Below are 25932 nucleotides of genomic sequence, written 5' to 3'. Positions count from 1 at the left end.
TCAGTACAATAGTAAAATAATCAAGTGAGAAGTGGGGGGAAATTAGGCAAATGTGCTAATCGTCAAACATGTCTAAGTTAATAAGTCTGTAGAAACCAAACTTTCCTTAAAAGTCACCCTATTTAGTTGATATGAGGATACACTGTCTGGTCAAAAGTAAAATTACAGGGCCTTACAAATGTACCTCTCTGCCATAGGATGTTGATAGTGGAGGAGGACATATATGGGGGGGAGGGGGACGTGGCAGGAGTCACAGGGTACATGGATGTTGCACTTGCCATTCAATTTTGCTGTGAACCTAAAACTGCTCTAAAAAATAAAGTCTATTATTATTATTATATAAATAAAGGGCCAAGCAAATAAAACTGATCAAAATATAATCCTAGAAATTTGGATTGTTTTTCAATAGTAATAAGAATATAAATTCTGAAATGTGTGGAAATGTTAAAACTATTAATTTTTTACCTTCCAAAAGAATACTTTCCATTAAAACATAAGCTTTGGATAATTCTTAACTTAAAGAAAAGAATGGCAGATCTGCAATACATTCTAGAAGAGCTCAGAAAAAAAAAATTTTAATGTAAGAAATTAAAACTGTTCCAAATTAACTTTAAAATCACTAAAATATCAGTTAGCATTTGCTGTAAAGATAGTTTTTTTCTGTTACAATAAGAGAAAAGAATATATGTGATTAATTGTTCTAATTTAATGCATTTGTTTGCATATATAATTTTTGGTGACCCAGATATGCAAACATACTAATATATGACTTAATTATCTATATTCTTTAATAACAAGAGATGGAAAGAAAATAAGCAAACAAAAAAAGAAATTCTGATTGGCTGCTTCCATAGGAGAACCTCATTTACTCCTCTCCCTCTTCTCCCCAGATAGGCTGGAAAAAGGAGAAAAAATGTCCATCAATGGATGGATGAAGAAAATGTGCTATGTATACAACAAAATATTATCCAACCATAAAAAAGAAGGAAATTTTGTCATTTGCAACAATGTGGATGGATCTTGAGGGCATTATGCTAAGTAAAACAAACCAGAGTAAGACAAATACCATATGACCTCATTTGTATGTGGAACACAAACAAACACACCAAACTCATAGATACAGAGAACAGATTGATGGTTGCCAGAGGCAGAGGTCAGGGGTGGGGTGGGGTGGGCAAAATGGGTGAAAACAGTCACCAGGTATAAACCTCCAGTTATAAAATAAGTAAGTCCTGGGGATCTAAGGTATAGCATGGTGACTATAGTTAATAATACTGTATCATATATTTGAAAGTTGCTAGATCTTAAAAGTTCTTATCACAAGAAAAAAAATGTGTAATTATGTGTAGCAATGGATAGTAACTAGACTTGGTAGAGTCTAGAGTGGTGGTCATCTTGCAATATACACATATATTAAATCATTATGTTGTACACCAGAAATTAACATAGTATTACTAGTCAATTATATCTCAATTTTTGAAAAAGACATATATATAAGAAAACAGAAAAGAAAAAGGGAAGAGACCCACGGAAAGAAAAAAGGGCCAACTGCTTTCTTCTTTCCTGGCACTAACAATAACAAAGAAAGAGACAAGGAAAAAAAAAGAAATATGCCTTAAGTTCATGTGTCTTGTCCCTTCTCTATCCCCAGCCCTCATCATCACTGTTTTAGAGTTGCATATTCCATGTTCCTACTGTGTGATACAGTTTGGGGTCTGATATGAAATCCCTCCTCCTGCGAGGGTTGGTGTGGTAAGAGAGTGGTAAGGATACAGGTGGAACAGGAAACAGTTTCATAAAATAAGCTCTAAATGTGCTCTCACAGAGTCATAAACTAAACCTACATCCTATAGCACTATGCTTCAGAAACATTATGGGATGAAAGCCTTTTGTGGTTCACCCTGAAATCTACAAACCCTTTAACATTGTTTCTGCAAAAATTAATGTAAAAGTAAATTTTGTTAAAATTTATATAATTAATATATAAAAAAATCCATTTATAACTTAAGAATTGCCTATATATTTAACAACCAAAGCACAGTTACCTATCTTCCCCACAAGAAGCCAGTGGGCTAGAAAGCCCAGAACAATAAGGTGTTCAAGTAGGAATCAGGATCACAAAGATGGAAAACAGTAGTTTTTAATTCAATAGGATGGGATTAACAATGAAAAACAGCGCTCTGGAAAGGGAAGCCAAGACTACCCTTAAAAGGGAGAATGCAACCTACCTGTAGAGATAAATAAGTATCTTAAAGTAGGAGTATTTTAGTCACTGGAAAAAGAGAATTCACAACTACAGAAGAGTGGTAAACAAGATAAGCCATATTCTATAATGTCTCCGTGAACCTGACTTGCTTTTTTAATAGTTCATTCTCTTCTAAATCCTCATCTGTGATGTTTTTGTCAACATAAGTGGGAGTTATCCAAGTGTTAGAGTTTTGAGGGTTGAATGAGCATAAGGGGTAGCTGATAAAAGAGATTATTTTAACATGGCTATCGCATTAAGACACAGGACCAACTCCTCAAACAGTAGCCAAATGGAATCTGGAAGATAGTAAGAATCAAATAGATACAGCATATTCAGGTAGTCTTCTCTCTCATTTTGGTAATTTATTCCTATAAAATATTTCTAGAAAATTGCTTTTATTTTACTGCAGGGTACACATCTTGTTCTGTTAAATGCATGCATGGAAATATACACATACCTCTTTCTCACACACATGCATAGATACAATTGAACTTCAATATTTCATATTTTTAATGGCAGAACTTATATACTCTTTTCTAATTCCCCAGTCACCTAACGAGCAAGAAGGGAATGTGGAAAAAGAATTAAAACTCATTCTTTGCATTTCCTATAGTAGTTTGGGAGCGATTATGGCCACAGTGACCCACATGATCTGGTTCGTTGCCTGTAAGCCTATTTTCACCTATTAATGCCAAAACAGAAATCTGAAGTCTAGGGTGCCATCATACTAATTAAACAACTTTTTACCTGTAATCTAGTCCCATTCAGTAGCATAAATTTCACTGAAGAAACTGAAGTATGTTTAGACTCTGTATGTTTAAATTGTAACAAAATTTGCCTTGTTAATGGCAAACATTATCACCTCTTTTATGTCTTTCTAAAGAAATTTCAACAACTGTCACAATACTTTAAAAAAATGAAAATTATCATTGGGTAAGCTGGAATTTTCCATCACCATTCCCTTTTGACATATTATCTCCTAGATTTCCTAAGTAGGAACAATGTTCTTATTACGAACTTTCTATTTCACCATGAATAATATTCTTCTCACTTTTGCATTTCTCTGCAGAGACCATAAAAACAACTGGAACCAAATATAGGAGCTACCATTTTCATCACAGTTTACAGGAAAAAGAAAACAGTAATATATATGTTTGCTTGGGGCACAGAAGTGGCTTTTTGCTTCTGGTCCTATGATTACCTTCTCAGAGAGGTGATAGTAATCTTACACTGATTCTTGCCACTACAGTAACTTGTAGGTAGGAGGGGAGTTACCAAAAGAATAAGAAATTAAATTAAAAATAATAGATCTTGAGAAAAGGGAGAGAAGTGAGAAAGCATTAAGAAGGCCACGGTAAATAAAATAAACTTCTAGTAGAATTTTTAAGTAGTAAAATGAAGAAAACAAGGAGAAATATTAAAACAAAAAATCTTGTAAGAAAATTAACTTCCAGTAAATAGAAATGCCCAGAGTTGTATCAATAAAATGGCATTCTTTGCCAGGAAGTACAAAAGAAAATGTCAAAGTCCCTATTACTTGTTCTGTTTCAATATGCAAGTTTACTTGCCAAAGAGTTGAGAAATAAGAAACATTTAGGAATATTTGCCAATAGTTTTGAACAGAAACCCATGTGTGAATAATTTTAACATGCATTTTCCTACTCTCCTCCTCTATTGAAATAAATTTAAAAACAAATACAATGTTTAAATAAATTTTCATTCATATATGTAACATAAGGAGCTATATTGCCTACTGCTTATCACTTGTGGATAATGATTTAGGAGTTGATCCAACAGCTTTCATCCATGCCACTATGATATTATTTACTAAAGTTAGAAGTTATAGCCCTATAAATACAGACAAAAATGTGATAGAATCAACAATCCTCTAATTTGAAGACTTTTTTATTTCTTACCATGTCTTTTCCACCTATGACCTCTTATTGACATGCTGGTTACTGCATTTCTTGATATTCTAGAGGAAGTTGGTGTGATTTCAACTTGAATACACCTTGTACCCTCCTTACTAGACTTCATGGCACCATGAGGCAATGAAGCCTTTATGGCATTAGCAACCTAAGGAAAAAATACAGTTTCAGATTGGTATTAACAGACGTATTATACCCTTACATCAAATAAAATGCCAAATTTTAACAGATTTTATAAAATCATACTTTCTCCAATGTATTTCCTAAAGTGATATGTAAATCTTCTAGGATAAGGAGTAAGAGCTCAGAAGGAAACTATCGTTCTTTTGTTTTTTAATGTTTATTTATTTTTGAAAGAGAAAGAGACAGAGTGCAAGCAAGGGAGGAACAGAGAGAGAGGAAGACACAGAATCCGAAGCAGGCTCCAGGCTCTTAGCTATGAGCACAGAGCCCAACACAGGGCTCAAACCCACAAACCGTGAGATCATGACCTGAGTCGAAGTCGGATGCTTAACTGACTGAGCCACCCAGGCACCCTGGAAACTGTGGTTAAAAATAATATGTAAGTGATGAAATTTAAAATTCCAAAATATTGAAATTATATTTCTAAATGCTTAATGCTAATTCATAAGTGCAGCTCTAGCATGTTAAGGAGAACATTCTTGTAAGTTTAAAAGACTATTAAATATCTCAGAAGTTAGCTTAATGAAATTCTCAAATTCCATTATATACACCTTTTCAAGCATAAAATTTGTCTAGTATAACAGCATGAATCACTGAGTTTAATGGCATTAATGCACTATGAATGGCTACTTCTCAATTTATAGTTCTAAAATGAGAAATCTTAAATTACAAAATTTACATAAACAAGTGAGGCACCTACCAACAATGGCTCTGGATATAATTCTAGCTGAGCTCTGTATATAATATCATCCAATGCTTTTTGAGCTAGATCCCATTCTCCATTATAACTATAAAATTAAATGAAGAAAGTATTAATTATTTTTAATTGATTCTGTATATTTGAACAAAATACAATGAGAAAATGTTTGCTGAGTAAAATAATAGATCACATTAGCACACTGCTTAGCATGCCACCCTCCTTGAAAACTTATTTTTATATCTCTGAATTCCTTTCAATTTTATCCAAAAATGCTATTAATAGCAAAGAAAATTTTATAGATCTATATTTCTTCTCTAAAGAACATGTCTATTTATAGCCAGATATCAAAAAAAAAAAAAAAAAAGAGGCAATCTCAAAGCATTTTACACTTTCAAAACAAGTCGGAGCATAATAAATTATATATCATAGAATAATGTTCAGAACACTTTATGGTCAAATTACTCTGTAACTCCCACAGATTTTAGTGAGAATCTACAACTACTGTGGCTTGCAGTATCTTAAGTAATTACTTCTTTGCATTTTGACAGTCATTTAGAACTGTATATGATATATGCTGCAAATATCAGATAGATACTGGGGGGGGGGAAGAGTGTATGTTATGCATATTCATTTTCAAAGATATGGCCAAACTCTAAAAATTAGATACATGATAACAATGGACACAGAAATAATGATTTGGTCATTTGCCAACAAAAATAAAGAAGTATGAATTATATCAAGGGTGCAAGTGAGGCCTAAAAAGTAGAAACAGCACTGTTATCCACCCTAAAAACAAGATAAAGTCAGATAATCTAGAAAATCCTAGCTTTCCATGAATCCAGCAAGGAGCTAAAGTCACAGGGCAGCCAAGTAGCCTAAAACCTAAGGGCAGACAGATGCCTCTGAAGATAGATAGGCCACAATGCAAGCAGGTTAGAAGACTTGAGCTAAACTTTTTAAACAAATTGCTAAAAGCCAAGTATGGGCCAGCACTAGAGTATAGAATCTCTAGGAGCAGATGCAAGGGGAGCTCATAACCACTCACAAGCTCTTTACCACAAACCTCCTCTAGGCACTCATAAGAAAAACTGGGGGCAAGGCAAGGGACCAGAGGAAGTTGCTCTGGTAGTTCGGGCCTAGAGGAGAAGAGTAGCCGCCTGAGCAAGAAAGGCATGAAGACCCAGCCAACCTTTTTCTCAAGTGAAAGCAAAGTTTTAAAGCCTCTGGGGAGAGAGTATCAAACCCTTTCACCCCAAGGGCAGAGGTGAAGATTGACTGTGGCAGTGAGAGAAAGAAAAAGAAAAAACTACATGTGGGAAAGGATCAGGAAATTGTCCTATGTTGAGACCACTAGGGTCTCTTACCACTGGAGGAGGGACAGGACCACTGAAGAGCTACCCTCCTTTCCTGAATCCCAGATAGAGGGAAACAGGGCCTGCTTATAACTGAGGCTGGACCAGGCAACAGAGAACACCACTTCCTCCAAACCCCCCACCTAGACTAGTACACATTTAGAAACAAGCAAAAGTACTCTATTGCTGAAGGAGGAACAAGACATGAAGAAAGATCGTCTGTGAGGTACAGACAGACACAAAGGAAAAGCTAAAAGCTGAGGATGGAGCAAGAACATTGAGAAAAACCCTCCAGCAATCCAGCTCACATCCTAACTGCCAGGGACCATGAGAGGAATCTGAGGTAGGTGGTGCCATGAAGGTAACCATAGCAACAACAAAATCCAACCTCAGCTCATTCCTGCCTATAATAACTCCACTAGAAGCCTAGAAGAAAAGAGGCATGCCCATTTCTAGACATAAACAATATTTACCTCAGTCACTATTGTTCTATCCATGAACAAAAGGATAATGAATCAAATATTACAAGGCACACAAAAAGCAAGAAGAAAACAACCCACTGTCAAGAGACAAAGAACAATAGAGCCAAATTCAAAGATGATTCAGATTCTGTAGTTATCAGGGAAATTAAAATAACTATGATAAATAGTTACACGGAAAACATGTGTGAACAGATGGTGATTTAAGCAGAGAGATGGAAACCATAAGAAAGAGTCAAATGAAAAGACTAGAAATAAAATAGTAACAGAAATGAAGAACCCCTTCAGTGGGCTCATTAATAGACTCAACATCATCAAGAAAAAAATCAATGAATGTGAAGATAGGTTAATAGGAATTACTAAATCTGAAACACAAAGCAATAAAGAGAGAAAATAAATAGATCAGAGCATTCACGAGCTGTGGGACAATATTAATGGTCTAATGCAGGGGTTGATAAACTTTTTCTTAAAGGGCTAGATAATAAATATTTTAGGCTTGTGGGCCATACAATCTCTATTGCAACTATTCAACTCTGTCACTGTAGCTCAAAAGCAGCCATAGGCAATATGTAAACAAACAGATGTAAATGTGTTTTAATAATAAGGAAACAGGCAGCAGGCCATATTTAGCCCAAAGATCACAAGTTCTGCCTTTAGTCAAGAAGCTTATAATCTGCTAAGACAAATTAAAGTACTGAATGGATATAATGTAAAGTATAGTAAAATATATATAGTAGAAGATAGGGTTCAAAGACAAATACCAGTATCTAAGGCACTAAGTAAGACTGAGCATCAATATTAGAAATTAATAGTAAATTAATAATAAACTTTATGATCAAAGAAGCTCTAAGTGTTTTTCAAGATTTAAAATTTCTGGAAATGGAAAAAGATCTTCATTGGGAAAAAAAAGCTATTTGGAAATTACAGCAAAAAAAAAAAAGAGTAATGAAAAAACTGTGAGTATATGTGGGTGTTGCTAATTTTCATTCTGTCCTTGAGTTAAAGAAAGATGAAGTGTTTTAGTTGGTTACAAATTCTTCAGAACATTAAGAGATATGTTTTAAGTAATAAAACTATTATCAAGATCTTGATTCATATTCTTTCACAAAAATATGCTGATTGTTTATCCAATGAGATTCTAATATAATAACTATAAAATAACAAAAGCACTAACACAACAGACTATGATTTTCCAGAGAGATCAAAGATTTACTCTGTATATGAAATGAACTTACAAAGCAAAATAAATTCCTGTTAACATTTGTACCATGAACCCTGAAGAAACTGGTATCCTGCTACTTATTCCTTTGTATTTTCTTACATGTTGTCGGGGATAGCCACAAACACAGATTCTAGAAAAAACAAAATAAATATATTTGTCAAATTGGTAAAAATTTAGGTAGTTTATTTTTTTTTAACATTTATAAGGAAACAATGTACTAGATATGCTCTCATAACAAACCTAATAGCTATGAAACAAAGAATCTATCCAAACAGAACATTTGTATAGAACATTTTCTTAGGTAAGTGAAACTGAGGGGAAAAAATATATAAAGCTAGAGGTATGTTATTATATAGTTATTTCACTAATTTCAATCAATCTAATAATTGATAATTTTTAGTTACCATAAAACCTACTACATGAAATTTGGTATTATTTATCATAAATAGATCTATGGTATGATCTTCTATTCCTGACAAAGTTCTTGACACGAACTGCAGGCTCCAAGAAAATACTCTAAAATTAGACTCAAGTCCCATATAATACACTATAATAAATTTCAGGTAGATTGAAATTTTTAATGTTAAAAAACCGTAAGAGAAATAAAACAGAAGCAAGTAGTTACATATTCTTTATAAGTTTAAACATAACATCAAAGGTAGAATCCTAAAGACCAACAGATTTTACTAATTTTTGTAAAGAAACTACCATGAAAAAAGCTGAAATTTAAAGTATTTATTATAATGAAGAATATTTAAGGAGTACGTGTATTTACTATAGTGAATAGGAAGTCACCTAAAGGTCCAACACAGAGAACAAATCATATAAATCATTCAGAGAATACTATGAAACAATTAAACATGATGTTTTGAAAGCTTATTTAAATGGCAGGGGTAAAAACTGTACATAACACATGTTTGGAATAAACAAATAAGGTGAATGATGTGTGTGTTACTGCCCAAAGATCATACACAAAGTTAGAGTTGTCTCTGGGCCTTGAGATTCTAGATTTATTTTCTTCTTTGTATGTATTTCCTAAATTTTCTATGATCAACACACACTGCTTTTAAAACAAACAAAAGTAAGTTGCTATTTTTAATAAAATTAGAAAATAGCTGTTTTCTCATAACATGTTGTGGTTGATATAATAAAACTTCACTTATGATAGTACTAGTCAATAGATTATCATTATTTACCCCCTCCCACATGCAATTACTACCTAGGACTTAATATTTCCCCCACTCAGTGAATCTGAGCCTTCATTTAAACATGCTAAAGTATATCACAGACCATTTCAAAAATATACCCTTGAGAATATCATTAATTCAAAGTAACTTTATTTTTCTTCAATTCAAAGTAACTTTAAAGTAAAAATAAAAATTCATTTAATACTGAGAAGGATCTTAGAACTCTTTAGAACCAAGAGTAAAAAAGGAACAGGGATATTTTGGACTGAATATTTATGTTCTCTCCCAAGTTCATATATTGAAGCCCCAATTCCCCAATATAATGGCATTTGGGGACCCTTGCGAATAACTAGGTTTAGATGAGGTCATGAGGATGGGAACACTCCTTGATGGGATTAGTGCCCTTATTAAAAAGAGGAAGGGGGCCAGAATCCACTCTCTGACATGGAAAGACACAGTGAAAAGGTGGTTTCCTATAAGCCAGAAAGAGGGCCTTCACCACAAATCAAATCTGCTGGTACCCTGTCCTTAGATTTCTTAGCCAGAAGTGTGAGAAATAAATATCTATTGTTTAAGCCACCTAGCCTATGGTACTTTATTAAAGCAGCCTGAGATGACTAAAATAAAAACTGAAAAAAATTAACTGTACCTGAAATAAAACCAATTCAAATTTTGTTTGATATTATAAAGACTTATATCCAAACTAGAATAGAAATTCCTCTTACTATCTAAAGAAGCAAGCTCAGAAAAAAATTTTTTTCCTTATACTTTATATACCTTTATGATAGGGATAGTAGTAAATAATAGAGAATCAATACACAAAAGATAGGTTTTTTCAATTAATGCATTTCTTCATTCAGTAAATATTTTTAAAGATTTACATTGTGTCAGACACTAGGAATGTAGATGAAAGACGTAGTTCCCTCAGGGATTTACCGTCTCATCATGAAGACTGTGTAGTAAACAAATATCTGCAATGAATAAGTTATAAAGGTGGCAAAAGGAGAGAGTGGTAAACTCTAGTGGAAGAAGCAGAGGGTCAGAGAAGGCTTCCCAGAATGAGCCTTGAAGAAAAAGTGGCATTTTCCTGGCAAAAATACAGCAATTGGCAACAATACAGAAGGATTAAACAGCACGACACCAATGAGATTGAGAATAGAAAGACACTAGAAAAGTAACAGAGATGCAAACTAGGGGTCAGATCATGGAGTATCTTATAACCTGCCAGGCTTTATCATGCAGGCAATTGAAAGCAACTGAAGGTTTTTGTTTTGCTGTTTGAAGCAAGAGAGTGACATGATCAGATTAGTCTTGATAATAGTGTTCCTCTGGAGAGGAGACTGTCAAAATAGCCCATGAGTGAGATGAAGGTGGCTTGAGGTAAAGAAGTAATGTGGGGAGAAGGTGAAAGGGTGGGATTGGAGTCCCACTTAGGAAGTATAATCATGGGGTAACACTGAAGAAACAAGAAGAGTGTGTAATTTTCCCACAGTTAGTTTGGATAGCTGGCTGGATGGTAGTGTTATTAAACGAACTTGGACAAATAAGAGATACTGTTTGGGAAGATGCTAAGTATCAGATATGTTGATTCGTAGGTATATGGTATAGATGTCACTTTTGTCTGCCATGAACTCTCCCCCTGACACTAATGTTTTCCATTAATAGCACCTCTAACCCTCTTACTTTTAGGAACTAGTCTTCTTCTATATCATCAAGTATAACCATGTGATTGTGGTATAAATAAAATAACAAAATTACCCATGAAAAGAGGTCAACACCCTAACATCTATTTTTACTTCTTCCCTTTAATGACATAAGGTATGCTCTCCTCCACTCTCCCCCACCAATTTTAACTAGAACAATAGCCACCTGCTAGAGATCACATTTCCGAGTCTTCCTAGCATCTAGGTGTGACCATGTGACAAGTTCTGGCCAATGATCTGCTAACCAATGTAGTGCAACTTCTAGGTTGTACCCTTAAAAAGTAGTTGCATGCCTTTCACTCTTTTTCTCCATGCTTGCAGGATACAAGGCACATGTAATAATAGTGATCCATCACCATACAGAGAAGAGTAACATCCTAGGGAATGGCAGAATCTCAAGAAAGGAGTCTGAACACCTTAGAAACATAACCAATCTACCCCCAGACCATCTACCAGCTTGGACTTTTATGTGAAAGAAAAATAAATATCTATTTAAGTTACCATTATTCTTCTTTGTTATAACAGCCAAACCAATATTTAAACTGATATAGTACTCTTCCAATAAAACTACCAAATGTGACCCCAGAGGGGTTTGTGAAGCTTCAGGCTTACAACATCAAAGCCTTTTCGCTGCCTTGTTTTTCACAGTAAAACTGGGAGAGAGGTTCTTTCTTCTGAGTTCATTAAAGGTAGACAATGTAAGCTTTCAGCTGCTTGTGGTCACTGTTCTTACAACCTAGAAGCCTTACACAAAGAAAATACAAAGCTAACAGATGAAGAAGATGAGATGAGAGAGAGATGGTAGAGAATATCCACATTAACATCTGAGCCTCTGGATCTAGTGGATCTTGAGGTCAGTTCCATCCCTGCTCTTCCCAGGAACAAAGAGCCAAAAAATTTTCCCTTTAGCATAATCTAGTTTTATATAGATTATCAATTAGTTGCAGCAAAAAGAGTTCTAACTTTTACAAGGTAAGACATCTTTTTTTAAATGTTTAGTTATTGGTAGGGGGGAGGGTGGGCAGAGGGAGGGGAGGACAAAGGATCTGAAGCAGGCTCTGTGCTGACAGCAGAGAGCCTGATGTGGGTCTTGAACTCATGAACCATGAGATCATGAGCTGAGCCAAAGTCAGACACTTGACCGACTAAGCCACACAGCTGCCCCTATAAGACATCTTGATAGAGATGGCTATAGGATTGGATATATAGGTTTAGAATCAGGAAGTATAGGATTCAGGATAGAAGATATAGACAGAAAAAGAAGTTATTGCTATTTATACACAATTTTTTTAAAAAAACAACTTTGCCATAGATCTGCCCCTCCGCCGTTCATGCCCTGTCTCTCTCTGTCCCAAAAATAAATAAACGTTGAAAAAAAAATTAGAAATGCAAAGGATTAGTCTTGGTCCATTCAGGCTGCTACAACACAGTACAACAAACTGGGTAGCCCCCTCTTGAGGGTTGTAGACTTTTCCTTGTATCCTCAATGGCAGAAGGAAGAGGGACCTCTGGCATCTCTTGGCTATGACAGCACCTCCTAATACCATCCTAATAGCATCATCTTAGGTGTTAAGATTTCAACATATGAATTCTGGGGGGGATACAAACATTCAGACCGCAGCAGTTAGTTTCTCATAACTACTAAAACTTTACCCATTTGTAGGAATTAACTGCAGGAATTTTGCATTTCTCAATGTAAGATTTTTTAAAAAATGAATTATTTTACTTAATCATAGTTATACTTAGTGGATCATAAATTGGAAGTGGAAGAGGTCATCTATTTTTCATTCATTCAACAAATTGTTATTACGTTCTACTGTATGCCAGGCACTTCTCTAAACTCTGACAGCAGTGAACAAAACAAAGTTCCTGAGCTCATGAAGTTCCAGCAGTTGACAGACTATGTATCAAATGAACAAACAAGGTGGTTACAGTGTTATAAGTGCTAAAAGAACATAAACTCAGTAAGGAAGGTGCTATTTGAGAACAATGGTCATGGATTCCAAAACCAGACAGAGACCCCACTAAAAAGGAGAACTATAGACCAATTTCCCTGATGAACATGGATGCAACAATCCTCAACAAGATATTAGCCAACCAGATCCAACAATACAGTAAAACAATTATTCACCACAACCAAGTGGGATTTATACCTGGGAATGCAGGGCTGGTTCAATATCCACAAAACAATCAATGTGATTCATCACGTCAATAAAAGAAAGGACAAGAACCATATGATCCTCTCAACAGATGAAGAGAAAGCATTTGACAAAATACAGCAACCTTTCTTGATAGGGATAAAAGGAGCATACCTCAAGATCATAAAAGCCATATATGAACAACCCAACGCTAATATCATCCTCAATGGGGGAAAACTGAGAGCTTTCCCCCTAAGGTTGGGAACAAGATAGGGATGTCCACTCTCACCACTGTTATTCAACATAGTATTGGAAGTCTTAACCTCTGCAGTCACACAACACAAAGGAACAAAAGGCATCCAAATCGGCCAGGAGGAAGTCAAATTTTCACTCTTCGCAGATGACATGATACTCTATATGGAAAACCCAAAAGATGCCACCAAAAAACTGCTAGAACTGATTCATGAATTCAGCAAAGTTGCAGGATATAAAATCAATGCACAGAAATCGGTTGCATTCCTATACACCAACAATGAAGCGACAGAAAGAGAAATCAAGGAATCGATCCCATTTACAGTTGCACCAAAAACCATAAAATACCTAGGAATAAATCTAACCAAAGAGGTGAAAAATCTATACACTGAAAACTATGGAAAGCTTATGAAAGAAATTGAAAGGGACACAAAAAAATGGAAAAAGATTCCATGCTCCTGGATAGGAAGAACGATATTGTTAAAATGTCAATACTACCCAAATCAATCTACATATTCAATGCAATCCCTATCAAAATAACACAGCATTCTTCACAGAGTTAGAACAAATAATCCTAAAATTTGTATGGAACCAGAAAAGACACCGAATAGCCAAAGCAATCTTGAAAAAGAAAACCAAAGCAGGAGCCATCACAATCCCGGGCTTCAAGCTGTACCACAAAGCTGTAATCCTCAAGACAGTATGGTACTGGCACAAAAACAGACACTCAGATCAATGGAACAGAATAGAGAACCCCAAAATGGACCCACAAACGTATGGCCAACTCATCTTTGACAAAGCAGGAAGGAATATCCAATGGAATAAAGACAGTCTCTTCGGCAAGCGGTGCTGGGAAAACTGGACAGCGACATGCAGAAGAATGAACCTGGACCACTTTCTTACACCATACACAAAAATAAACTCAAACTGGATGAAAGACCTAAATGTAAGACAGGAAGCCATCAAAATCCTCAAAGAGAAAGCAGGCAAAAACCTGCTTGATCTTGGCCGCAACAACTTCTTACTCAACACGTCTCTAGAGGCAAGGGAAACAAAAGCAAAAATGAACTATTGGGACCTCATCAAAATAAAAAGCTTCTGCACAGCTAAGGAAACAATCAGCAAAACTAAAAGACAACCGATGGAATGGGAGAAGATATTTGCAAATGACATATCAGATAAAGGGTTAGTATCCAAAATCTATAAAGAACGTATTAAATTCAACACCCAAAAAACAAATAATTCTGTGAAGAAATGGGCAAAAGACATGAATAGACACTTCTCCAAAGAAGATATCCAGATGGCCAACCGACACATGAAAAAATGCTCAACATCACTCATCATCAGGGAAATACAAACCAAAACTGCAATGAGATACCACCTCACACAAGTCAAGATGGCTAACATTAACAACTCAGGCAACAACAGATGTTGGCGAGGATGCGGAGAAAGAGGATCACTTTTGCATTGCTGGTGGGAACACAAGCTGGTGCAGCCACTCTGGAAAACAGTATGGAGGTTCCTCAAAAAACTAAAAATAGAACTACCCTACAACCCAGCAACTGCACTACTAGGTATTTATCCAAGGAACACAGGGATGCTGTTTTGAAGGGACACATGCACCCCAATGTTTATAGCAGCACTATCAACAATAACCAAAGTATGGAAAGAGCCCAAATGTCCATCGATGGATGAATGGATAAAGAAGATGTGGTATATATATACGATGGAGTATCATTCAGCAATCAAAAAGAATGAAATCTTGCCATTTGCAACTACGTGGATGGAACTGGAGGGTATTATGCTAAGCGAAATTCGTCAGTCAGAGAAAGACAAATATCATATGACTTCACTCATATTAGGACTTTAAGAGACAAAACAGATGAACCTAAGACAAGGGAAGCAGAAATAATATAAAAACAGGGAGGGGGACAAAACATAAGAGACTCTTAAATATAGAGAACAAACAGAGGGTTGCTGGAGGGGTTGTGGGAGGGGGGATGGGCTAAATGGGTAAGGGGCATTAAGGAATCTACTCCTGAAATCATTGTTGCACTATATGCTAATTAATTTGTATGTAAATTTAAAAAATTTAAATTAAAAAAATAAAAAAAGAACAATGGTCATGGAAGGCCTCTCCAAGAAAGTGACATTTGAGCCAAGACCCAAAATCATCTAATCCTATCCACCTGCATCATTAACTGATAAAGAGCAATCTCTTTACCTTCTTTTCGTCATTCCTTTTAATAATCAAGAATTCTCTGACTTACTTTTCAGGTCTCAGATCTCTCTATTTAAGGATATTCTTTTCTCAGAGATCCCTCATTGAATTTAAATAAAATGCAGAACAAAATAAAAATGATCAATGCCACATGAATGCCTGACTCTTCTTTTCATCAAAGAAGTATCCTGAAGTTTCTCTGAATTTTACAAATTCAAAACATAGGCACCCAGCCCTACAAAAGAGCAGCTGGGTGATATTACTCCTATTTCTGTATTAAATTTACTCTTTGGTCACATATAGGTATCTCCCCAAGTCATAAACCACATTAAAACAAAAATACTTTGGGGAGGCATATTTTGTAAATACATCTCTGGGAGAAGTTCTAAGTATCATTTTTTAAGTGAGGAAAACTCTTGCCATGATTCTCATTCTCTGTTGGGCTGTCTCATTCCTAGCCAAAAGTAAACTTTTGAGAGCGTTGTCAATATATTTTGAGTTACCACAAAATAATTAGAAGGCACAATTACAATAAGGCTAACTGGAGAGAGTATTGATTCATGAATATACCAGAACCTAAAGGAGAAAAGAACATAGATTAGCTACTGCCAGATCATCAGACCAGTAAGTAAAATCTAGGTAGAAAAAGGGAAAAAATGTTTTTCTAACTTTTAGTTTGAGAAATATTTAAAATTTGGTCCATTTCTACTAAATTTGGTCCAGTTCTACTTCTTATCCATCTGGGTAAAAGTATAGACTATAAAATAAAACAAACTAATTTCAAATCCTCTTCCTTTTCTGCTCTGCTTTTCAAGTGAGGAGAGGGGAGATGAAAAGGCCAGGCAAACAGAAAAAGGGGAAATAAGAACTGCCTATCCAGTAATGAGCACTTTTCTGTTCTCATGCTTCTGCTTTTTGAAATTAGGAGCTTAATAAAGTCTAAATCTTCTATCACTTTCCTCAAGAGAACAGCACATACGAAAATTGTTCTCAAGTTGGAGGAGATGTATTTTAATTGGGATGTAAAGGACGGAGAAGATTTAGATAAGTTAAAAAACAAGTTCACAAATAAGAAGCAATGAAAAGTCAACTGTAGGTTCTTTCAACAAGGCATGATTTAGTGTAAGACATGCTCTCTAAATGTCAGTAATAGCAAACAGGCAAGAAAAAAAATGATGCTATGCATCCACAGTAAGCATGTATGTTCAGCAGTAGTGTACAATATATAATAGCTGTCATTTATTGGATGATGACAAAGTGGCATACACATGTTAAGTGATATATGTAAAAACATATATTAAGTGGTTTATGTCGTATGTAATATAGGATATACACATATAATTTTATCAGTCAGGAGAATTAATCCACAGAATGGCTTAATTGCACTAAGCGTATCCCTAACAAAAAACAAGAAGAAATCTGTTTAGGTGGTCAGGAAAGCTGACATAGAAGTGTGGAGAGGGGCAGGGTTTTACTACAGATACACAAGAACAAATACACTGATCAAGAATCCATAGCAGTACGTATCCAAGTCAGTCAGCCAGGTGATTCACCATGTGAACAAAATTAAGAGTACCTTAGACAATGAGAAATAATTTAACTTACTAGCTTAGTACAGTTTCATCTTTAATATTTATATTCCACACCAAAAGCAAGATAAGCCATCTGTTAAACAGCCTTATATTATAAGAGATGTCAACAGTAAAAAAAGAAACTTATTTCCCACAATTTAGAGGATTTGGGTATATACTAACAAAACTCATTTGCAGTATTGGTGGTTATAGTCCTTTTAGGAGGACCATATATAATGTTTAGTATTAGTGAAAATAAAAATTTGACTAAAACTCATTCAGTCTAGTTCTTGCCTCTCTTCAGGTCTCTTCTTCAAGTAGTCCATACACACTGCACAGGAGGAAAATACAGGCTATCAAGTTGGCCTTAAGTCTGAACCAGGAAAGCAAAGCTTATAGCAACCAAACATTTTTGCTGAGTAGAAGGGATTTGCAAATTTTCTTTTTTTTTTTTAATTATTATTCCTTTTTTTTTTTTAGAGAGAAAGCACGAGTGAGAGAGAGGGGCTAAAGGAGACAGAGAGAGAGAGAGAAAGAGAGAGAGAGAGAGAGAGAGAGAGAAACTCAAGCAGGTGCCACACTGAGCTTGGAATCCAGCAAGGGCTTGATCCCACGACCTAGGATCATTACCTGAGCCAAAATCAAGAGTTGGACACTCAACCAGTGGTGCCCCTAGAAGGGATATGTATGTATGGGTGGAGGGTGGGAAGCAACCAAGATTGTTTTAATTACTTCCATAATTCATTACAATCAGAAGGTTAAGGAAAGAATGGGATACATTTGTCACTGAATCTAGCTCAAATGTTCCATGAAATTTTTCTGGTTGTATCCTTCCTCCTAGATAACGCAATCATTTTGGCATAGTTATCATCAACAAACAAACTGAGTAGCAATCTAAAACAACTGCCACGTGGCCAAAAGGGCTGGATTAGCCGTAGCGTGATACTAGGACCAATATCATCAGGAAGCTCCTGTTCTTTCACTATCATAACCATTTATAACTTACTTGCCATCACAGTGCTGTAATCAATTTTCTTTCCATAGACATGGACTAGGCTTTGCTTGATCGGCTACAAGTGTTTTCTAATTCTTTTCTATTAGTCTTAAAAATGTACAAAATATCTTAATCAGAATATTTGATAAACGATTCAGGAAGTCAGGAGTTACGAGAAATTAATAACTGGATTTTAAACCATTGAGAACACAGGAATAGGGAATCTAAAAAAACAAAAGCAAACTAAAAAAGACATGTATGACAAATTTGATAGAGTTCCTCTTATATATCTTCTGTGGCTTAAGAGTTAGCATTACTTAAATAGCTTAAGTCTTTTGGATTACTTAGACCTCTTTCCTCCCTCATTCTCTTCCAGCTGGTGAACATTCGTACAAAGATTTCCTTTTTTCAGTTTTTCTTTGGTGGCATAGAATTAATCTAACGTGTCTCTACTAAAATCTTGGCCAAAATCCTACAGCTAGTTTTTAATCTGTATTTCTCCTTGTTTTTTTTTTTTTTTTAATTTTTTTTTCAACGTTTATTTATTTTCGGGACAGAGAGAGACAGAGCATGAACGGGGGAGGGGCAGAGAGAGAGGGAGACACAGAATCGGAAACAGGCTCCAGGCTCCGAGCCATCAGCCCAGAGCCCGACGCGGGGCTCGAACTCGCGGGGCTCGAACTCACGGACCGCGAGATCGTGACCTGGCTGAAGTCGGACGCTTAACCGACTGTGCCACCCAGGCACCCCCCTTCTCCTTGTTTTTAAAACCAGATATTACTTGTGCTTTTGAAGGATTACACAGTTCCCTGGTTAGTTAAAATGGGTATCTTAGCAATTTTCTACCAAAAATGTGAAAGTAATTATATTATAGGGCAGTCCATAGGAGTCACACAGGACAGAAACCAGTGATATAAGTTCTTTCCTGACATTTCCATCAGTGGTTTCAAGAAAACATCAATAGTCATTCTTATTTAGGAGGTTGTATTATCTGTCTGTATTAGAATATTAGAGCTTCAAATGTATTAGAACATTATTCCTGGGTCCTACCATCTAAGACGCTGCTTTAGAGTATACTTGGGCTTTATAGTGTGTTTTAAGTTCTACAGGTAAAAGTTGCTACATCAAGTTACCCCTTAAATAAATGTTTCTGAAGGGCTGGTCTTCACATTTATTTTAGTCCATTACAAAGTTTTCACTGGATCATAGTGAAATGAGAAACAAGAAAAGCTAAACATCCTATGTTTAATTTATAAATTGTTGTCCCTCACTTCCACTCTCCCCACTTCTTTTGATGTTCAAATCGTCTCCCTTTTGTTAAATAATGTTAACAAAACATTACTAGAATGGTAGAAATTCATAATAAGATACTGACTTGGCAAAATAAAAAGTTGGCAATGCTATACAGATATCCCACCCACTCTAACTTTTTGAAATTTCACAGATCTGTGAAATTCAAAACTCTATATACCTCTCTCTTTAAAGGATTTAAAATAAGAAACATTAGAAAGCTTCAGTAAATGGGAGGGACGGCACATTGGTGCCATCTTCTAAGGTCTGGGAAACATAACCAAATTCCAATTCAGGAATTATCTGAAAGATTCTCCACTTCTCTATCTTCTCTAGTAAGTTCCATGCCTTGTTACTTACTTTCTCCCTCTGGTCCTATCCTATTCTGGTCCTATCCCTATTTCCTATTCTATTCAGTATCAATTTATGCTTTTTTGGGTTTTTTTGTTTTGTTTTGTTTTGATTTCTAAGTATTGCTCTATATACTCTCCCTCTTACTAACTTTCCAAAGTTATGTCTTCTTTTTTTTATTTAAAAAAAATTTTTTTTTATACATTTATTTATTTTTGATAGACAGAGAGAAACAGAGCACAAGTAGGGGAGGGGCAGAGAGAGAAGGAGACACAGAATCTGAAACAGGCTCCAGGCTCCGGGCTGTCAGCACAGAGCCTGATGCGGGGCTCAAACTCACAAACTGTGAGATCATGACCTGAGCCAAAGTCGGACACTTAACTGACTGAGCCACCCAGGTGCCCCCCAAAGTTATATCTTCTAAATAAGTTCCCCAAATCTAAATTATTCTACAAGTTTCTTAAGTCCATATTTTCCCTTATTACTTGAATTTCCAAAGGCATTTTCTCTGTTTTCTCTTTTGTTTTCTTTTTTAAAAAGGTAATATGTTCATCATAGAAAATTTAAAGAATGACAAAAAAATCACACAGAAAAGATGAAAACAAACCATAATTCTACCAATTAGATATAAGTATTATTAATATTCTGGTCATATTCAGTCAATGCTGGAATGATACCCTATATACTGTCATTAAATACCTTTAAATAGGAATTTTTAAATGTTTGTATAGTCTACCCAAGGACTGTCATAATTTATTTAAGCAACCTCTTGGCTCAACTATTTTTTTTTTAACAAGGAGAGTTTAAAAACTAGTATCTCTTACTTATTTCTTGATACCAAATCAGAACACAATAAAATTAATAAAAACAAAGTAACAAACAAAACAGAAACCAGCCACATGTCAAAAATCAAAAGGTCATAACAGTTGCATCCTTTTAATTATATAGAATAATACCTGATTAAATATTCCATTGAAATGTTATTCAGCTTTACCCTCTTCATTATGTTTTTTGGAATTTCATTTATAGGGAGCTTTCTATGTGTTGACTAGGCTAAGCTTCATATTAACTTCTCGAATGTTTTAAACAAATGATTAAACAAAACAAAAATAAGTTAGACATGTAACAAACTAGCAATCCTAGATTCATATATTTGAATATTAAAAACATTTGAATTTTTATTTACCTTGAACAAATCTGACACAATGATTGAAGAGAAACACTGGGCATATAGGTTAAGGCAGCATTGTAACACAACAAAAGGAATGTCAATACTTCAAACCTAAAGATAAACCAAAAGAATATTTATAAATCTTTAGAATTCCAAGAAGTCAATCATAATTTAGCAGGCATTGGGGAAAAATACTATATTACAGAACAGACTTATACAATATAATTATACCAGTAACAATACAAAACTAAAAAGAAAAAAGACTTCCCAAGTAACAGTCATCTGAAAATGATCTCAAAATTTCAGTGTTCCAGATGACATCCGAATCCAAGTACAAAATAACAAATTAGGAAAGCATGTTTTTCCCTTGTATAAAATGACCCAATATCTAAAACAACAACAACAACAACAACAACAACAACAACAACAACAACAAAAAACCTGTTACATACAACTCATTAAAGATTACCTATAAAGGTACTGAAATAATTTTTTAAAAACCAGTGTGGTGGATTAGAATAGCGGGTTATGTCTCCACAGTGTACCTATTCTGTGCTGTCAACATCTCCCTTTGGGGGTGAGGTCCACTGTACACAACTTTCGACAAACCATGCTGGGATAGCGCACTCTCAGTCAGAGCCATGGACCCAATGCTGGAAGGCTGAAGAAGAGACATTTGAATGAAGGAAAAAAAAGCCATTCTGTTGAAAATGTGACATTAGGAATATATGCGCCACTAAGAATGATGGCCACGAACATCATATGTCTTAAAAATATTCCAACTGCATACTAAATTTTCTGCTCAAATATTTCACAAATAATTAAAATACAAACCACAAATAGAAATAAAATAATTTACTTTCAAAAAGTCTACCTCACCACTGGTGAATTAAAATAAAAACTTAATTAAAAAATTCTACCCCAGAAATACACAACTGCCACACACAAAAATATTAGACTAGTTTTATTGATCAGAAGAGAAAATACTTCAAAATGATTATTTTTGATAGCTTTCTTGTAATCAGATTTTAAAGCTTTATGATACTGAGTTCTCATTTCACTTTGGGTATAGTAAATACTTTGTGTGGTGTTTTACACTTTTTAAGGTACTAATAAATCAATCTTTTTTTTTTTTTGCCTCAATAACCAGACCCTAATTTATAACACCTTCAAATCTTAGAACTAAAAAATTTACTTTGATAAAATATTACTTACTTCATGATATACAGATGGTTTGGATAAAGACGGAATCGTAAAACTCAATACTTTGCTATGTCCCTGTTTGTCAACTATTTCCTATAAAAGTGAAAAAAAACTTAAAATATTTATTTTTTACACATAAGTTTAAGAGCTAACTTTAAACTGTTAGTCTAAGAAAAAAAGATCTGAGAGGAAAGGAATTTTAAAGTTGACTAAAATCATAAACTAAGACAATCAATGATCAATTATTTATAAACAACAGGAGTTAACCTTCCTTTTTAAGATACAAGTAAGATATAAGTAAAGAAAGATACAAGGTACAAGAAAGATATAAGGAACACAGTTTTAAGGAAGGCTGAAATAGAGATATGTAGTGTCTTAATAATCACTGATATTTCTCATGTAAAAAGTCACATTTTCTAAATCCATTAACATAGTTATGAAATATGTCAAGAAAAGGCCCTTAAATTTCTTTTTAAGAAAGTACAAATCTTAAATATGTAGAATATCATATTGATTAATAAACAAAGAGTAATGCAAACTATATGTTAAATCAATGGTTTGAACTCTGGTGATAGTCCAGATTTTATGAAATTATTAGTGGCACATATTAGACTAGATCTTTTTTCCCAAGCTTTTTGTGAAGGTCACTAACAGACAATTTACAGACAATAGATTTTAAGTTTAAAAAAATTCGGGGCGCCTGGGTGGATCAGTCGGTTAAGCGTCCGACTTCAGCTCAGGTCACGATCTCGCGGTCCGTGAGTTCGAGCCCCGCGTCGGGCTCTGGGCTGATGACCCAGAGCCTGGAGCCTGCTTCCGATTCTGTGTCTCCCTCTCTCTCTGCCCCTCCCCCGTTCATGCTCTGTCTCTCTCTCTGTCTCAAAAATAAATAAACGTTAAAAAAAAATAAAAAAAAAATCAACACTGATATTTTGAGATACCTCTATAAAAGAACTGAAATGGTCTGATTTTCAGTCTTCAATCAACTCCAAAAAATATATTTACATAGTTATATGTATGCCTGTATAGCCTTCAACCTCAATAAAGTTATTTTTAGGAGAATGAGATAGGAGTCATTTGATGTATGAAAAACAAATACTAGCTTCACTAAAATGAAAAGTAGTTGCTATTATGTCTTCACGTTTGCTATAAAAGTTATAGATCTGCTTTTGGCAAACACTTGTTAACTACATTAAATACAAACCAAATTGTAAACCCCTAGAAGAAGAGCTTCGATACATCCACTGCTATGCACATTTCTGCTGGCTGAGACTGCAAGGTAGCACCAAATCAATTCTGGAAGAAATTGCAGTGTAAATCGAAGCAACTGCTCTTCTCCACTGCGATAGAATTCAAAGAGCTGGTGACAGACGGGTTCTAGCAACTGGAAAAAAGACCAAGTGTTAATTCAAGGGTTCCACTGCATTTGAATAGACACTGACATATGAAATATAAATGGTTTTTCCTTGTTGGTAATTACTGAAATATATAAATGTTTTCATTTTTTTGGAAGCAAAACTATTCACTGTTAAGCTATTTAGCAAACCTTTGAAAGTTTACTTCTAGTGGAAGGTCAAACAGTTCAAAATAAACGTATTTGAAAGCACTTAATAAACTTTAAATATCCTATAACTCTAAAGTAGTATTGGTATTTAAACCATATCTTTTTAACTTATTAAAATAGCTAGGCTAGGGCTCCTGGGTGGCTCAGTCGGTTGAGCGTCCGACTTTGGCTCAGGTCATGATCTCACAGTTCGTGGGTTCGAGCCCCGCATCAGGCTCTGTGCTGACCGCTTGCTCAGAGCCTGGAGCTGCTTCAGATTCTGTGTCTCCCTCTCTCTCTCTTTGCCCCTCCCTTGCTCACGCTCTGTCTCACTCTGTTTCTCAAAAATAAATAAATGTAAAAAAAAATTATTTTTAAAATAGCTAGGCTATAAGAAGTTTCTTCCTTAATATCCTTAATATCCTACTTCCTGATAAAACATGCCAATATATACATGATTGGCTACTGGGATGGAGAAATTGAAATGGGAATGTAGGTAGTTATCATCACATCACCCTCCTGAGCTTATAATTAGGCAGCATACGACAGCTATGTGTGTGGAGTAGCTGAATAATTACTGCACCCCTAAATCTAGATCCCTATTGTAACCATGGTTAATTGCCCCTGGATAATCTAAACATTGCTGCCATTTTGTTTGAAACATGATTTAAAGTTATTTTTAACATATTCCTCTCCCACCACATGCCAGCATCACCCAGTCAATAGAGCTGACTGTATCTATATCATAGACATTTTTTTAATCAGAAAGTTAACATAAGTGACTCATATGTAAGTATTACCTGAAAGCATATACAATGATCACACACAAGTCATAAATATGTCACAGGATACTGATTTTTCAAAGCATCAAGCTATTATATTTTCAATGGACTATAGTTCATTCATTTTGCTAACTTAGGCAATAGATTTAAGTCAATTTACTAAACTGATTTTATACTTCCAGTAATTATAATAAACAGAAACTAATTTACAGTAGATGTTATGATTTCAAATATGCTAAATATGTAATGTATACTGGGTATAATTAAAGTCAGTATTATTTATAACAAGGTATAGCAAAATTTACACTTTAATGAACATTAAGTCAAACTAGTCTTTCCTACTGAAAAATTATCTAACTTCTGACAGTTAAGGAGTATTTTTTTTCACTCTCAAAATGGTTGTTAGAGGGCAACAGGTGTCCACTGTGGTATGACAAGGGTAGCAGGAAACTGGAAGGTTAGAGGAAAAGTAACCCTACTCATACATAGCTAGAGAAGTTTTCAAGGTAGAAATTTGGAATAATTGGGTTGGGGTAGCAGGCAAAAAGAAAAACTGGTAGGGAGATGTTTAGCTTTCAGGGGGGAGTTTTTAAAATTTCTTTGTGGGCCAGTGTCAATAATCTTGTATTATTGTAGAACATCCGTCATCTCTAAATACCTACGAGTGTTTTGGTTAAATCAACTGATATAATCTAACAAGTATCTGCAAAATTATAAAATCTTATGTTAAAAATTTATTCAATAATCTGCATGAACACATAAATAAATTTTAATCAGAACACCCTCCAAAGACCTTATAACCAATTTAAAATCCAAAATTAAAAGGGCTTTTGCTTTACAAAAGCATAACCAAATGAAGACAGATTCAATGGGGTGGAGAAATTATGATACTGCAGTGAGATTAAATGAAATTATGTATATCAAACCAAGAGAGAGAGAAATACCAATTATCTGTGCAATGTTTTATAACTTGCAAAGCACTTTCAAAGCACTTGAACCTATTCAATTCCCACAACATTGTAAGGTAGAATATCATTATCCATACTTTCTACATGGAAATTGAGACAAAGAGGCCATCTAATATGACCAAAATTATGCAGCTCACAAAGCTCAGAACTGCAGCCAACACTTTTTGACTCCTTTACAAACATACCTGAAAAATATCAGAAAAGAATAGAAAGATACATAATGTATGAAATATAGGTAGTATTTGGCTTATCTAACTTGAATATATTTGAGACAAGTAATGGAGCATTAGAACATGCTATGTTACTAGTGTTTGGTTCGAATTTTTGTATGTATTTTCTCATGGATATATTGTTCTATTTGGTGGGTGGATTTTACAGTACTATTAAGAAAGAACTGTACCTCAAGTATATTTTCAGGTGTTAAATGGGCTTTTTATGGATCTAAT

At 34.8% G+C, this 25932-nt stretch overlaps 1 protein-coding gene across 3 annotated transcripts in view; it reads right to left on the bottom strand.

Moving 5' to 3' along the window:
• HYCC1 (hyccin PI4KA lipid kinase complex subunit 1) overlaps window positions 1-25932 on the bottom strand; it is a 96726-nt gene that overhangs the window by 14917 nt on the left and 55877 nt on the right. For all 3 annotated transcript variants that reach the window (XM_027075116.2, XM_027075117.2, XM_053218309.1), the window contains exons 4-10: window positions 23398-23577; window positions 22206-22286; window positions 21536-21651; window positions 21006-21101; window positions 8126-8242; window positions 5060-5147; window positions 4165-4324 (exon numbers count right to left, since the gene is read on the bottom strand). In XM_027075116.2, coding sequence (XP_026930917.1) covers window positions 4165-4324; window positions 5060-5147; window positions 8126-8242; window positions 21006-21101; window positions 21536-21651; window positions 22206-22286; window positions 23398-23577 — 838 coding nt within the window. The remainder of the gene's footprint in view (window positions 1-4164; window positions 4325-5059; window positions 5148-8125; window positions 8243-21005; window positions 21102-21535; window positions 21652-22205; window positions 22287-23397; window positions 23578-25932) is intronic.

Source organism: Acinonyx jubatus, chromosome A2 (assembly GCF_027475565.1).
Source record: "Acinonyx jubatus isolate Ajub_Pintada_27869175 chromosome A2, VMU_Ajub_asm_v1.0, whole genome shotgun sequence".
NCBI lineage: Eukaryota > Metazoa > Chordata > Mammalia > Carnivora > Felidae > Acinonyx > Acinonyx jubatus.
Note: the sequence above shows the minus strand (reverse complement) of the source record. Positions and strands in the feature narration are given on the sequence as shown.